The following is a 16,163-nucleotide window of genomic DNA, read 5'->3' as shown; positions in this document are numbered from 1 at the left end:
TATATACTCCGAGCGCAGTTGGACCCGTTGCACGCAAACCGGCCCTACCATCCTGTTCGCGCAACGTGCGCGATAGATGCACTTGCATTTCCCGCGGCTCACCCTTTTCCCGCCCGTCAAACCTCCCTTGTCCGCCCGTCCGTCGGAGCCAGTCTTGCTTCGCTCGGTATTGTGCTATCGTTCGCTGCACACACATGCGGCAGTGTTGGCCGATCGCCGGCATACCGAGAGCCATCTTCACCGCCACCGTTCCGGCCGCCGTTCTGTTCTACTGCACCGCGAGCCAATGTACAACGTCGGGCGGATGATCGCGTGCCGTGCAAACATCCCCGTGCCGCTTGAATGCACCGCAAAATCCGTGTCGGCGTTTCATGCGTTCGATACGGCAGACCCTACGGAGGGAGGATTTGTTTTTCCTACGTGGGTGCTTTCTTCGAGGGGGAAACCCGATATATTGCGGCGACCCAAGTGCAAGGGCCTTGCCAATTCCGCAACACGGGTCCGATGGCCTTGCCAATGGGCAGACGATTACACGCCCAACTGGACAAGCGCTAGGTATCGATGACACTTTTACACGATTTTTTACTATCATGAAGGTGAAATGGTCTATGGCGATTAAGAGCGGTGGACACTCGGGGACAATCATGACCCTTTGCCGGAGCAAATTGGTTATTTTGCGGCTCGTTGGCTTTTGATGCACATTAGCATAATGGAAAGTGCTAATTGGTGGCGCGAACAAGCTTTTCACTTTCCATCGTACTTTGCTGGATCATCTTAAGAAGACGTATCGGGGGACGTAAACGTGAAGAGGAGTTGAACAGGCTTTAGTTGCGAATAGGCGCATCATCCAAGTAAAGAAGAGGCAGATGTGACGCAATTGTTGGAGATTTAAATAATGATTTTAGAATATTGGACCATGAGGGCTCAGAGAAGTATAATTACGACTGAAGTTATGATTTTTAGCAAGCAAAATGAAACTCTATCATGTTTTCATTTAAATAGTTTGTCATGATGCTTTACCATAGTTGTTTTTATACGAGTTAAATATATCGATTATTTCCACAATACCTATTACAGATGTCAATATCAGTTTTGCAGTGTTCTTATAAAAAATAGCTCATTTTTTACTATGTTACACATATTTCAATTTGATTTACAGTGTTGCAATCAAAAAGTTTATTTAAAAAAAAGTCTATCTCACTAATTGTACTAACCAATAATTATGAGATTTAAATAAAAATACTCTTTTAACTCGAATAAATTTGCAAGACTTTTTTTGTGAAAACAAGCTTAAAGTAAACGTGATTTACCTACAACCAATTTCAACTAGCTATTGTGAACGAAGTCAGGTGCGCCTCCATTAAAAATAATTTTGATCAATGGGAGCATTGGCTTCAGCAACGCATTCCTTTTGGCTTGTTTGACCCAACTGTTTTTTAATGTTGTTCGTGTTCGTAGCATCGAGGGGAAGCTTGGTAAAGACGGACACTGCGGGTAAGATAGACACTCCTCATAAATACATGAAAAAGGTAATTTTCAAATAATTCAACAATGCAGCATCGTAACTGACAGTAAAACAAAACATTTGAGAACATTTTTGGCACAATAAATGCAAACATGGTTAAATTCAAGAACAAAACAAATTTTTCATCGTGCTTATGCTCTTAAGCTCTGTAACTTCCATTGTTTATGTTTTCGTTTGTTTGTAAGTTTCATTACATGAATGATTTATCGTGATTATTAAGCAAAAACTGACGAAAGGACGAGAATGAAAGGAATACAAAATATTGTTTTCTGGTGGTTTAAATATCTTGACACCACAGCGGGAAAGACGGACACTCGGTCGTAGGGAAAGATGGTCATCGAATTTGTCGATTTATTGTACTTCTTATGTCATTTGGTGATTAAACTATTTCATCAAACACCTTCAATGAGGATATTTCGAAGATATAAACCTTCCAGAAACTATGAAAAGTATTTAAATTAAGGAGCAATGAAACACCGGTCAAAATAGCAGTCATGCGTTATGCTATTACTCGCTCGACGCTGGCGAGGCACTTCACGAAATCCAATATCTTGTCACGAATTCCAATAACTTGGACAACTGTAATAAAAAAAGTTGGATCACTGATAGGAAATCGTTCAGGGATAGATATAAGTTACTATGGGATTACAAATATCAAAAAGTTCAAAATTCTATGGAAAAATGGCTTCACCTATTAACAAGTCCCTAAAAGATGATTCGCGGATTTGTAATTTGTAATCCGTGGAGTAATTTTCTAAAGGGTTGGACAGTTGTTTTGCAACCTGGTGCAACGTCAGCTGTTAGTGTCCGATATTTCAATAATGCATTAGATTCTGCATTCTTCGAGATGTGGCGAAGTGGCGTTTACAATTCCTAAATTAACTGCTGAATGAACCGCCGTTGCAATTGGTCAAGAATTGGTTTATGTGGAATATACTATAAACCTCTTCAATTTCCAACGTTTTCTAAAGGTGCCCAGCTAACCCTTCATGGTGTCCATCTCATATCAGGTGTCCAGCTTACTCGAACAATTAAAAACTGCACGAAAAACCATGTTTTATTTCATGAAAAAAAAAACATAAAAAGCGATATAAACTTAAAAGTTTCAACACATTTTCTGATTTAACATGAGTTTAAGATTATGTATGCACATTTTCATGGTCGTTGTATTAGTAAATTCCAAGTTTTGAACATTTTACTTAAGGTGTTCGTCTTTACCTACTTTACCCTACTGGAATTGGTATAAGTATTGCTGAGCCTATTTCACCTATGAAAACCAGGTTTATGGCCCAGTAGTTATTGAGAGTCACTCTTTTTTTTGAATGATGCATTCTGAAAACAGACAGTTGTGATCGAGACGCTGCATAACACTTATAGTAAGAGTTTATTCATCAGGATTTTTTTTGTGTTCTAGAAATATAAGATCAGATATGTACAAGACATAAAGATCGTTTGTGCTGTTAGCTAGGCCACGTTTGCAATTTTTAGCATGATTGTTGAAAACCTAGTAATGGAGTTTATTGGTGTTATTATGCCAATTTTCCAATTACGAAAAACACTCGCGAAGTATTGTATTTGGCTTCCACTTTTCGCCTTAGTACCAGTAGGTTTTCAGAACACAATCCGTGTTACCTGTCGAGAACATGAGTGGGCCAGGAAACAGGCGTTCAGCATCCCGTTAATGGCAATTAGCAGTACCATCGTTCAGAACGGTTCTGTCCTCGATGCAGACAGTCTAGGAATGTGCCTCTGCTAACCTACAGATCCGAGATGCAAACCTTGTGACAGTGAAGCCTCAGAACCACCGTCTCGTTGACGCAATCAGGGGCAATTTTGCACTAACGGTGGAACCGGTTCACCTGATTGATTAGCGCGCTCTCGGGTCGTTAATCGATCGTCTTCGGTACCGACACTGGACGGCCAGGAGCTTACGTCTTCCTTCGCTAGGGCTTGTGTGTGTCTTGGCATAATCAATATTCTGTATCGTGCCCTCACATGAAGTGGCATTACCGTGTTCAGGATGATGCAGAGCGGTAGCGAAAATAGTGTGAAAACGAAAGTCCTTATCGGTTGGTACTGAGTACCGTTCGCTTCCGCTCTTGGATCGTGTTCTGTTTTTTTGCTCACCAGTGCGTCGTTGCCTTGCGTTGTTGCGAAGGAATATGATGGTGTCTTTCGTACCCCTCCTGTTTTTACACGCATCGTTCAATTTCATCTCTTCAATATCCGCCGGAGAAAAACACAACAAACACCCTACATAATCTATGACGGAGCTGCCTGGCTAGCTGGCTTGCACGAGTGGCATTGGGGCAAAAAGTCCATCATCGAAGAGCGATTCAATAATGGGGGTGCAGCTGCATCGAGTGATGCTGAATTTCCCGTCAGTGTATCACGTTCCATTTATGCACAGGTTTCTTTACTTCCCTACGGCAGTTGTGCTGGTTTTATTTCCATATTTCATTCCTTTTTGCGATCCTAGCAAGAGAGTAACACACAAATCGTACTCTTTCTATCAACGTTTAATGTATATATCAGCCTTTTTTTTTCTTCACCATTTACACGCCAACTAAGCCAGCTGACTGGCCGCGATGGTCGACCTGAGGACAAGTTTCGAGTTTACACACTTTCAATTCTCGCTTTGCTCTCAGGAGAGAGAGAGAGATAGTAAGAAGGAAAGATGTAGATAGAAAAGGTGAGAGCGAGAAAAAAAAGATAAAGATGCAGGGCAGTACCCGTTCTGTTCTATAAACTGCGCAAATTATAAGCTAATTAGACAAGTGCATCCATCCATCTGGTCTCCCGCCTACCGGCAGTCTGCAGTGTCTGCAAACATGCGAATTTCTCATCGCTAGGTAGTTTTGCAATGTGTTTTCTCATTTTCTCGGACAGCAGAAAAGAAGCTCCACTGTCCGTTTGGCTGCACACCAGCTGTTTCTGATGAGGCGTGCAATATTTGCTACTATTTAGAGTGTGTGCTGTTGGTGTGAAGAAGATGTTCCTATGAGTACAATTGAAAAGAGTGCGAATAGAGGGTGGATATATCTGTTCTTCAGCACACGATAGAGTGTGTCGTGTGTGTTGGTTCGAAGCCACGGTTGGATGCATGGTTCGATTAGGCCCATGTGCCGAGGAATATAAGCGAATGGAATGCATGCTAACGTTTTCTTAACCCATGAGGGAAAAGGATTGCGAAACCTTTCCAATTTACAACGCAGGATTTGTTATCATCATCCGTTTTCACCACATGTATTATGAGAGTCTGCTTCATGAAGGGTTAATGTATGGTGTTGTTGATAGCAGATCTGAGGGTGCAATTGTTATTTTTATTTTCCTCTTTTTACAATCACGGTTACATGCTCATTGCGCATTGTGTTTGTTGCGATCCTTGGCTATTGAGCGATTGTTTATGGGAGCGGAAAGGAAAGCAAGCGTTAGAGTGTGCGATAGTTGGTGTAAAGTGATTCAATTAAAGGCTCTAACTTACAGACAAAGTGTTTAAAAAGCTAGTCGAACAACAGAGCACACATCAAATGATTCGCGGTTCCGAGCCAAGAAGGTTTGTAGATATGAAACAACTGCATCAGACCAGAGTAGCAACTTATAAAATTTGGCTTTGTAGGTCTTTTAAGATTTGTAGAAATATTGAATTATTTATTCACATGAACGGTTTAGCACAAGTTATAGAATTTTCCAACTGCGTCTTAGGAGTATAAGTGCGACTTATCTCAAATATATAGAGGTATTATCAAAATTTATATCAAATTAAATTAAATTAAATTTACACAGAACGTCATTAACTCGACGACGACACTTGGATTCAAAAATGGAACACACTTGATAATTACTCCAACGTATCATTAGATACGTTTTTAAAAATTCTAGATTCTTTGGGTTACATCGTCCGTTCAAAGGGTGGTTGTCATGAAGGTTACATGTTATGATTTTTCTGAGTTGTTTCTATGGATAACCGAAAGTATTACTGTTTTGGTTTTGCAAAGTCCATTTACTTAGTAAAACTTTCGAGTATTTTACATATAGGGTAATTGTACCAGTATTCGGCAGTGTACCTGTTTTCGGCAGGTTTTTTTTCATTATTAAGAGAACCAGACCATTTAAACCATGAAAGTTTAGTTTTTATGAAAGATTCTTAGGTTGCAGATTTAATACTAGCCCACTTGGAATTTTAAAATCACTAAAAACAAGTAATTATTCACTTTAAATGCTGCCGAAAATTGGTACACGGTAAATGTTGATTTTTGACAGATCAATGCTGTTGGCTGCTGCCGAAACTTGAAACAAAAATACACATTTGATTTTGTTGAATATTCATTTAAAACTGTATCGGAAAACTGCAATGCGTATGTCGACACATAAAACAACATTTTTTCTATCAAATATCACCAATTTCACTATAATAATCAAATAACTTGAGAGAAAAATAATAATTTGTGAGCCAGTCGGAGCCGTACTCTAAAACCGTTAGGCAGTCTCATTTCTAAAATGCCTACTTTGTTTGTAAATTGAATCAAAATGACTGTTAAAATGACCAGAAAAATGCCCCAAACGGGCAACATAAAATTAATAATTTAAGTTTATTTAATTAATAATTAATAATTTGTTTACCTATTGGCATTAATAAAAAAATGTACCATCCCGTATTCGCGTTGCCGAAAATAGGAGCACAGCCTGCCGAAAATAGGAACAAAAACAGTGTTTGCATTTTCATGAATATCGCTAGAAAATGGATTTGAAACAGCAAATAAAAAATAGCACAACATAATACGATAGTTTATCGTCCATAATAATGTCACATTCCAGAAAAATAAAAAAAAATGTAAGTGTACGAGATGTTTTAGTGAAACTGCTGCACTAACCTGCCCAATACTGGGACATTTACCCTAATTAGATTTTATTTGATTTTGTTTTAAATTTTTCTAAGAAATCAAAGCCTACTTTCAAGGCTTTGCTTTTTTATGAAATTATCATGTTTTTCTAACATGTTTCAATTTTTTATCATTTTTATTAGTTTGCATTTTTGTGTGATAAATTATTCTGTTGTTATTGCTAAGTTCCTAATGAAAAACCGTAATGGTGTTTTGTGAGGATATAATTTTTTAGTTCAATTTTATTTATTTTATTATTTTTAAATAGAAATATTTTAAATTATTTTGAATTTTTTGTTTATGATATATAATTCTTCTTTATTGTTGTTTGTTGGTACAGTTAAGAAAGGTTTTTGCTCCTGTGGAGCTCACTCGTCGCTTTGATTTGCCATCAATTGACATTGGCTTCGGTATGGTTCCGTTAAGCCAGTATTGATGAATTCTCGGTAATGAAATTTACATTCCTTAGCTTTCGGATACTTCTTTGTCGAGTCGCGCGTGCTTACATCGAAGGCATGACTGCATCTTAACTCGAATTTACAGGCAAGCGATGAGGCTCAGCATGCCGAGGCAAGTTGAACCGAGCACGAAGGAAAGTACAATCTTCGATACTCTATGCTAGACGTGAGGAGGCTACGGTTCCTTGGTTAAATGGCAACGTTCGCAATACACCGTGATGTTTGTCGGTAGCAGGTAAATGGTAAAACAGAATCAGTTGTAATTAGACACTGGTGCAGTGCGGACTTGCAGGAAAGGGCCCGTTTCGTCCGGAGTTGAAAATGTTAGTTGGCACTTCCTAATGATGGTATGTGTCCGTGCAAAGGATGGTTGCTTGCGGCTAAGATAATCGACTCGGCAAACAGGTAGAGTAAAATGAGTTCCTGAGCAAGTATGTGGCGACATGATGTAGCATCTGTTGTGTTGTGGTTGCGTAATATCTAACATACGTGAAGGTAAAGATAGCTAAAGATGATCCGGTGAGATATTGTAGTTAGTTGAGTTAGTTATCTAGAGTCTCTTGCTGTGTTAGTTGCGTGTGATCGATAATTTAGTGGTAAACAATTGCAGTGTACAGAAGAATATGTTGTGTGCTCGCAGGTGGTTTGAAATGTGGATATGATAAATTAATTATACAGACTTCCAGTAGTGCATAAGTTTCGATAGCATAGATTGTAAAGAGATATTAAATGATTGTTAAGAGATATTGTTGAGAAAACCATATTCATAGCATAGCGTTTAGCATACGTGCGCCCGAGAGAGAGAAGGATAGAGAGAGAGGGAACTTAATCGTTGTCGCCGTGCGCTGCTCAACGAGAGAGCGCTACGCGCGGACCGAGAGAATTCTTATCAGCTTAAAGTCAGTCGCGTTTTGAACTCTGACCCGAAAAGTAGCGTTCTGATCCCCTTACCAACAAGTCGCGTTTTGACCTCTGACATAGAAAGTAGCTTTCTGACCAATCTGTTATAAAGTGAAATAAACTTGTGAATTAACAACATCTTACAAACATATTCAATGTTCGGACAATTAAAAGTGCATATCACATCTAACCCCTAAACCCCAACAGATATTATGTGCTAATAAATTCGTTCAAAAGCTAACAAAATACTGCTTTGTTGAATTTCAAAAGAAGCTCAGCAAAAGGATTGACACATTGTAAAAGCGCCGCTAAACCTATCCGAAACTATGGCCTAAAATACAGACCTTAACCAACTTAAATCCCGTCTGTGTCACTCTACTACGGAATCACGAAAACCTGTTTTGGGAAGTAAAACACATCAATTACATTTTTCCACTGCAAGTTCACCCACGAACGGTGTAATCGATAATGTGTTTGTGTGTGAACTGGAATACACTCGGAAACACGAAGAATCCTAGTTTCAATGGCATCGTAAAACGGGTTCGAATGAAGCCTCACGGCCATCTTCACCGACTGCCAGAGATGGCAGGAAGAAAAACAGGAATGTTTGCTAACATTGATTGGGGTTCGGACTAGCACTGTTTGCCCGTTTTGCTTTTTCTTCGTTGTGGCTTGTTTCAGGTCCCCGGTACTGGCACCGTTTTTAGCAGCATGTTATACTGGTTCGTGAAAAACTTCTCAGAGCAAGGAAGGAAATGGTCATACAACTGGTCCAACAGCACCTTGTGTCGGTGTATAGACTTTCATTGGTTGTCGCACATTTCACTTTTCAAAGGAATAGTAGTACACGGTTTGTAGTTTTTGTTTCTTTGCCATCTTACTTTCCTCGTGTGCACTACTGTATCATCTTGTTGACAAAATAGCCGGACAAAAACGAACAAAATAATTTTGTTTTGAGTGAAATATCATTAGAATACTATAAATAATTGTAATGATCATTTAAAGACAAATTAAGCGTAGGTATATATTTGACGACCAAAAGAAAAGTAAACACTGATCTGCATATTGTGTTGAAAACTAAAATGTTAGATGATTGCTAAAAATATATAATATTTAGCCCTTATTAGACCGAAAATAAATATCAGTGAACTTGGAACTCTCCATGTGATTAGGACATAGACGACATGTTTGGCGGTACAACCTATTAAAAACGTATAACATAGCGGTGGAATAGCATGTTATACCAGCATATTTTTAATATGGACGTAGTCGATACTTGGATCCTTTCACTGGAAGCAGCAATAAATGACGTTAAATTGGCAATTGAACCAAATGAGTGTACACAACCAGTGTGAAATCCAATGTAAGGGGACTAAAGATCTCGATCGTTATCAAGCTTTAAAAAAACGATGTGAAAAATAAATAAACCCTTTAAAAACTAGCGTCCTAGCGTGCTTCTGTGTAACATGTTACAGGAATGTGGTGTGGGGTGTAGAGGTGTTCAGGTTCATTCAGTTCACGTGAAAATATGAATGAACTGGTATACAAGAAAATAACGCAACGGTTCTTTTGATACATACACATTTAAAAAAATCACCAAAATGAGTGCAAACATTAATTGCTATTGTTTAATATCATTCCGTCCACCGTAAACGATTTAACAGATATCTTAAGATAAAGTATAGATACAAATATGTTTCACATGAACAGAGGATGCAGTGATGAGTATACGAGGGACATTTTAAATTGCGTTATTCAGAGAGAGAAAATGCAGAGAGTTTTTGAACCTGGGTACGGACATGGTAAAGTCAAACTGACTGGAATGTTGAATCAATATACAAAATATAGAGTTCATCATCATTTTGAATAAAATATACAGGTATTCCCAGATACACGCCATACTCTATACACGCGATTTCGCTATACGCGCTTTTCTAAATTTGACAGAACTTAGAGTAAATTGTACTGATTTGACACATCAAATGTCAAATGCAACATAAATTCCCTTTTGGTCGAATTTTAAAACCATTTTAAAATGTACAACATTGTAATCTTTAGTTGAAATCACATCAAATAACAAATTTAGTGGCTAAAACCTACTACTTCAAGATAAATTATTCAAAAATTACCTATAGTTTTACCGATTATCTCGAAATTCGATTTACGCTAATATTCGAGATACGCTATTGCCTCCGGTCCGCAATAATAGTGTATATCGGGGAATACCTGTACAGTAAAAATTGTTGGAATGTCCTAATTCGTAAATTTATATACAAAACCAGATTAAAATTGTTTGTCTAGCGTTGTGTTCTAGCGTCAATTGATATAATGTCTATTTTGAATTGCTGTTCATGCGATCAGACCTACGGATTAATATGTAGTTTTACTGATTTTGAATAGTGTACCGATTCAAAAATTGCTAAAAGTAAAAGAACAAAAGCATTGAAAGCATATTCACGTATTTTTTTAAATTAAGAAATTATGCATTGTTATTTAAAGAAGGACATTTTCTGAATGCACAGTTTTAGTATTAGGGATTAGCTAGATAAGGTTTAGGTTTAAGTTCATGTTGTATAGCCCTCGAAGTAAACAATATCAATATCAATATCAATTGTGATGAACGACTCGGTTCATTCACGTTCACTTCAAAAAGGTTTAAAATAACCGAAATGTCCACATCTAGTAGGGTGGGAGGAATTGTGAAGGAAGTGTTCAGTTGCTGAGTTTTTCCAGGTTGTGGGTGCATAGAACGGACGTTGACGATGCAAAATAATTTGTTCTATAGTTGGTGTACGATCGGCATTCTATCCAACAGTCGATTTTGATAGATCTGTCAACGATGCATTTTTAGTAGGTGCGTCAACTCTCATAACCGATCACCGACCGTTCATAAATCACTGTCACACTACTGGATCAACCAAATGATGGAGACGCCACGCACCGGAAGATTGAATATTAATCAACACCAGTTTATACGTCATGCTCTCTTTATTCGTCAAGTTCAAATGACAGGAGGAGCTCATCACGTGGTTATCAGAAGATATTCTTATCCCGTGTTATCATCTATTATCACCCCCAAAATGGAAAGACGTAGCCTAGATAACGTTCTCTATACATAAACGATGTATATATAGTTTCCCCAAATGTTGAAAAATGAAAAAATAAAAAATAAAAAATAACATGAGATAACAGTTTTTATACCATTATGCGACAATGGTTTAGCTTTAAAAATGTCGAATTGAGGAACTATGTGTACAATTTTTAGAACACCCCATAACTGCCAAGGTAAAACAAAAAGAGATAAAGTATGTGTTAGCATTAATCAGTTTCTTGGTGCGAAAAACTTTTAGCAAAGACTAAATCCCGATCTAATATTGTAGTACTTCTTCTATTTGGCGTAAAGTCCTACTAGGACATGTTATCCTATACAAGCGTTCGAGTCTTAAGTCAGCACCGGGGGGACAGTCCATATAAGGCATGAATCCATGCCGAGCATGTTATTAAGTCGTATAAGGTGATCGATCGAGTACTTACGACAAATAATTGATTGCAAATCAAAACGAATATTTTGTAGAATTATTTGAATTTAACTTATACACAGATCACAAGACGCTGATAACCGCTTTGCAACATTTAGATATAGTCAATCCTCGATATCCTTTGTATTTCGAATTCATACACACTGTAACACTAAAATACGTAAACCATGCATCTGATAATTTAACATAAGCACTAAACGACATAAAAGTTTTTGGCAACACTTTTAATAAAATTTTATACCATTCATTTGACTGGCTCTTAAAAAACGAATTCTGGCAAAGTTTCAAAACACATCACACACATCCGATCGATCGAAGAGTTAAAACTTTAGCAAGTGCGACTCTAGAATACGTTGATAAAATTAAAAACAAATAACGAACCAGATAAATGCTACACGAGCCCAGCACCAGAACAAACACAAACCATATGTTCAAGCAGAGTTGCGATCGTGTTGTTTACATTGAACGTTACCTAACCCCATTTAACAGCAACTTAGGGTTTACTGGTCCAACTTGTGTTTGTTATTTGTGCGAATAATGAACTAGATCTTGAAAGGAATAAACGTTATCTTACGTTATGAATCATAACTTGCGCAGATGTTAATGAATTGATTGCTGAATTACGTCGGAATTAACGCAAATAAATACTATATTACAAAATGCAATGGTAAAATATTGAGTGAAGTTGAATTAATTTACAAATGTTCAAAGCACCAGGCAAGGCATATGACAAATGATACACCAATCATATGAATGTTGAAAGAACAGCAAAAACTTTGTATAATAATTACATGATTGCTCTTGTTTTTGTTTTTTTCGTTGGTTTATGGTAATCCAATGAAAGGTAAAATGAAGCGTACCTCGTTGCCAGGACAGGGCAAAAAATCATCGTATAGGAAATCGCCCAAATGTATGCAATCTTCCTGCGAGCAGCAAAGCAGTGTCGTGAGCTTTTCTTTTTCGAACTTCTTCTTGAGGCTGTTGTCTAGTTTTCAGAGACAGCTTGCCAGCTTGCATGCTGCTTTGTGAGTACTTTGATTTTTTATTCACGGTCAAAGTACCTACGTTATCATTCGTAGGACTGGGAGGACAAGGGCAAAAGTTTTGTCGACTCGTACCATAATGAGCTCATAAGCGATTCTGTTGCATCTTCGTGCGGCGCTATAAGACGTTAGATTCGTCGAACTAGTGGTGAAAGTCAGACTCTCTAGTCTACGTTTACGAGCTCGCGAGATAAACTTCTCCCCTGCAAGTTATGCAATAACGGCACGATTATCCTTCATTTTTATATAACTGAAAATTTGGCACTTTACTTACATCTGGCTTGTTGTTGTTGCCAGCTTGTTACTTTAGATTTTGAGCTTAATTAAATTGCTCAAGTTTGCTTCGAGTCTGCCATCATCAAACATTGGTATTCCAGTATTCTGGAGAAGATTTCGCATACGTGGAGCATAACTGAATTCATGCTTAGTTTTTCGTTGTATGAACGCTATGGAAACCAGATGAAATTTGCCAAATATGTGGCAGATAATCGTCTGGATGTTAATGTAGCTCATAGGTTGAAGATATGAACGCTGAATACAAAAAAAAAGATAAAATGATGATGATGGTAGCCTACAGTTTAAAGTTTGGATTAGTATGAACCATCTTTCTCTCCTGTGAGGCAAACGTAATTTTTGAATAATCTCTCTCGCAGAATTCTCTTTATTGATATCAAACGTTTTAACGCGTTTACTTTATATGATCTCATCGAAGAATAACACCTCTTTGGGGTCTGTAGACAGTAAATATGAACAGAAACAATCTGCACTGCGACATCTTAGTTAGATGTTTAATTATGACTTTAAGCGATGTGATGTTGGAATAGTTTTAGAATAGAATATGATGTGATGTTGTAGTAGAACGAACAGAAGCTTTTTAGGTTGCTAAAGTGATAATAATTTTGGATTGCTAGCGGATATAGTTCAAAATCAGCATTTCGCTAGTTGCCAAGTAAACATAATAATAAAAATAAGGGAATAAAAAAAATAGTATCTTTAAAAATAAAATAGTAGTTAAAAATAGTATTTGCATCAGCGATAATGAAACTTAATTCAAGTTTAGTCCATATACCATGTCCATAGTCTAATGAAATGTAATTTATGAATCCACAAATGGGGCCTATTTACACTAACATCAATGCTCCTAGCGATCCACCGCAAACTGTGGCTAGTTAACATGTCACTAAAATACATCTGGAACAAGACGGCAGGTGACGCAGGGAACGCACACGATTTGGGACATTTGGGAAAAGTACATGCGAACGCTAGCTGGCCCTGTGGGTTTAAGTTACCGGCCCTGGCCTCCCACATGCAGGCTGGGCCCTGGAAGTGAGTGGAATGTTTCAAATGAAAATCCGTTCTGGCAGCAGCTTGCTGGCGTAGGCTGGCGAATCGCGGGAAACGTGCGACCGTATGATGGGTATGGGTTTTTCTCCACTCGCTCGGTGCTCTACTTTCCCCTTGACGACCTCATGTGGCGGTCGGTGCGAATTCGGTACGCTCGATGCTAAAGGGCCACCGTAATCATGCAACCGTGCGAAACAGTTTGCTTCCCTCCACCCCCGGGGAGAAGCTGCAATTTATCCAAAGAAGAAAAGCAACGGGAACGATAAACGCCATCGGGTTTGCGGAACGAATGAGCGCGAACTCGGTACTGGCGCGGGTTTTATTGCACTGCCTTAGGAAGCAGCCTGTGTGCAGTGGAGCGTTCGTATGTGCAAATCGGTCTGAATTAGCATGGTGTTTGAGTGACGCTTTCTCACGGTAACCGATAAAGAACGCAAAGTCGGGTAGGGTTATTTTTGGAAATAATTTGAGCTTTTATTTCTTCGTTCTTCGCTTTCGGTTTGTGGTGATCTGGATGGCTTGGGATCGGGCTCGGGCTTCGGAACCCTTTTCCAGAGGCCCATCGAAACGGTTCCACTATCGGGGATTTGCCTGCACGGTAGGGTATGTTGCGGAAAAGTACACAAATTTCACGAAAGGCAAGCGTTAAAGTGCAGCAACGAACGCAACAACGGTTCGTGCTGTGGGTAGAATAGAAGTTAGATTGGCGCTAAGGAAACAATATAGTACAAAAGAAAGATCGTGTGTGAAAATTGATAAGCGTAAACGTAAGGGGAAGAGTGAGAGACAGAGCAAGACAACAAAGGGAAAGAGCTAGCGGAAGGTGAGTGAGACAGAGAGCCATACGGGCGGCAAGTGGGCCGCGGAATGGCCGGAATGGACATCGCGCAGGCACCATTTTCCGCTGGCTTTGGTTCGATGGCGAGCCCCATCCCGTTCGCCTCATGGCTCCTGCGAGGCGTGCTCCTCGCCCTAACAACCTTGACCTCCTAACAATCGAACGCAAACTTTAACACCTTCACTTGACGCTAAATAAATTAAATAAATAATGTTCATGATGGTGGTGGTGGTTGTGGTGGTGGTGATGTGGTTTGGTGTGATTTGGAGCATCTGTCGGTGGCATTTAGGGCTTCTGGCCGCTGTACGCGACGTCCTGCGCGTCCTGGATCGAACGTCCCCAGCCGCCATGGCCGGAGCTGGCGCTGTATCCTCCGACCTCACCGCCTCCGTACGAGCCGCCGAGCGAGTAGGCATCGCCGTGGCTGGACGTGTGGCTGGTGGAGTGGTGCGGGTGAGCGACGACCTCGTACGTGACGTGCTTCTCTTGCGACAGCAGCTTCTTGAGCCCGATGATGGCGGACAGCACGAGCGCGATCTTGCCGATGAGCAGAGCCTTGCCGGCGATCAGGGCGATCGCACCGAGCAGCAGCGGCAGCAGGGCGGCGGCCTTCAGCGCAACGGCGAGCAGCAGCGGGCCCAGGATCTTGGCGGCCTTCTTCTTCTTGCCACGAGCCTCACCACCGGCCGGTCCCTCCGACTTTTCCTCATCGTCCGAATCGGCGGCGAGCAGGTTCTCCGAGACGTCCTCGAGGGCGCGGCCGGTCGAGGTCACGGCATTGACGATGTCCGCGCCCTTCAGGTCGACCTTGATGGTGTGCGTGGCGAGGAAGGACTGGACGCGGGACAGCAGCAGAGACTCGAGCGACTCATCGCCGCTGAGCGCACGGGGAGCACCCTCGGTTTCGGGCACGCCGGGAGTCTTGACCACGGTCACGCCGTCGGTCAGGGCGAACACGCTGCGCTTGGCCACGACACGATCGATGAAGCTGAACAGCTTGTACTTGACGCAAGACACCGAGTCGGACGACAGGCACTCCTTGTAGATGCTGCCGACCAGGTCGCTCTCGCCACCACCGATCGCATTGCGGGACGAACGGCCCGAATCTTCGGCCGGCAGGGCCACGGTCACGGCTAGGACTAAGCACAGCACACCGGCTACCTTGTAGGTGAAGGCCATCTCGCTGCTGGATCGATTACACACTCAACACACGCAGGAACAAGAAAACAACACACTTTCTCACACAGACACGGGCTGTCACAGGGCACGTGAAGCACGGCGGGGGGACACGGGATCCTTTCGTATGTGTTTTTTTTTCGACAAACAGACACGCTTCTGTCCAAAATGCGGAGCGTGGAAAACTCGGAATCTACGATCTCGACCGTGATGCGGGTATGGCGGATCTGTTGCTCTTCGGAACGCTGCACGCTCAATTTATATAAACGTACGTACGCATGTGATACCTGTTTAACCGCCCAACCACACACGGTTCCCCTTGTTCAGCCCCCTACTCTTGCTCTACCTAACGCAGAGGCTGAAGCCGCCCGGAGGAAACCGAATATTACGAGCGGTTTGTGGGGAGCCGTTTTTCTCCGTTCCTTTCTACGCCAAGCGGCGCGTGTACCCCGGTCGG

At 40.7% G+C, this 16,163-nt stretch overlaps 1 protein-coding gene across 1 annotated transcript; it reads right to left on the bottom strand.

The window, feature by feature from the left end:
• Positions 1–14,141: 14,141 nt before the first annotated feature.
• On the bottom strand, positions 14,142–15,953 carry LOC1273953 (uncharacterized). The gene has a single exon (XM_313007.2). It carries the CDS (start codon positions 15,707–15,709, stop codon positions 14,816–14,818), a length of 894 nt encoding a protein of 297 aa, XP_313007.1. The 5' UTR covers positions 15,710–15,953; the 3' UTR covers positions 14,142–14,815.
• Between the last annotated feature and the right edge of the window lie 210 nt (positions 15,954–16,163).

Source organism: Anopheles gambiae, chromosome 2, assembly GCF_943734735.2.
Source record: "Anopheles gambiae chromosome 2, idAnoGambNW_F1_1, whole genome shotgun sequence".
Lineage (NCBI taxonomy): Eukaryota > Metazoa > Arthropoda > Insecta > Diptera > Culicidae > Anopheles > Anopheles gambiae.
Note: the sequence above shows the minus strand (reverse complement) of the source record. Positions and strands in the feature narration are given on the sequence as shown.

What these genes read in the sequence shown, in the direction of transcription:
- LOC1273953 (XM_313007.2), bottom strand. Translation starts at nt 15,709, where the DNA reads ATGGCCTTCACCTACAAGGTAGCCGGTGTGCTGTGCTTAGTCCTAGCC.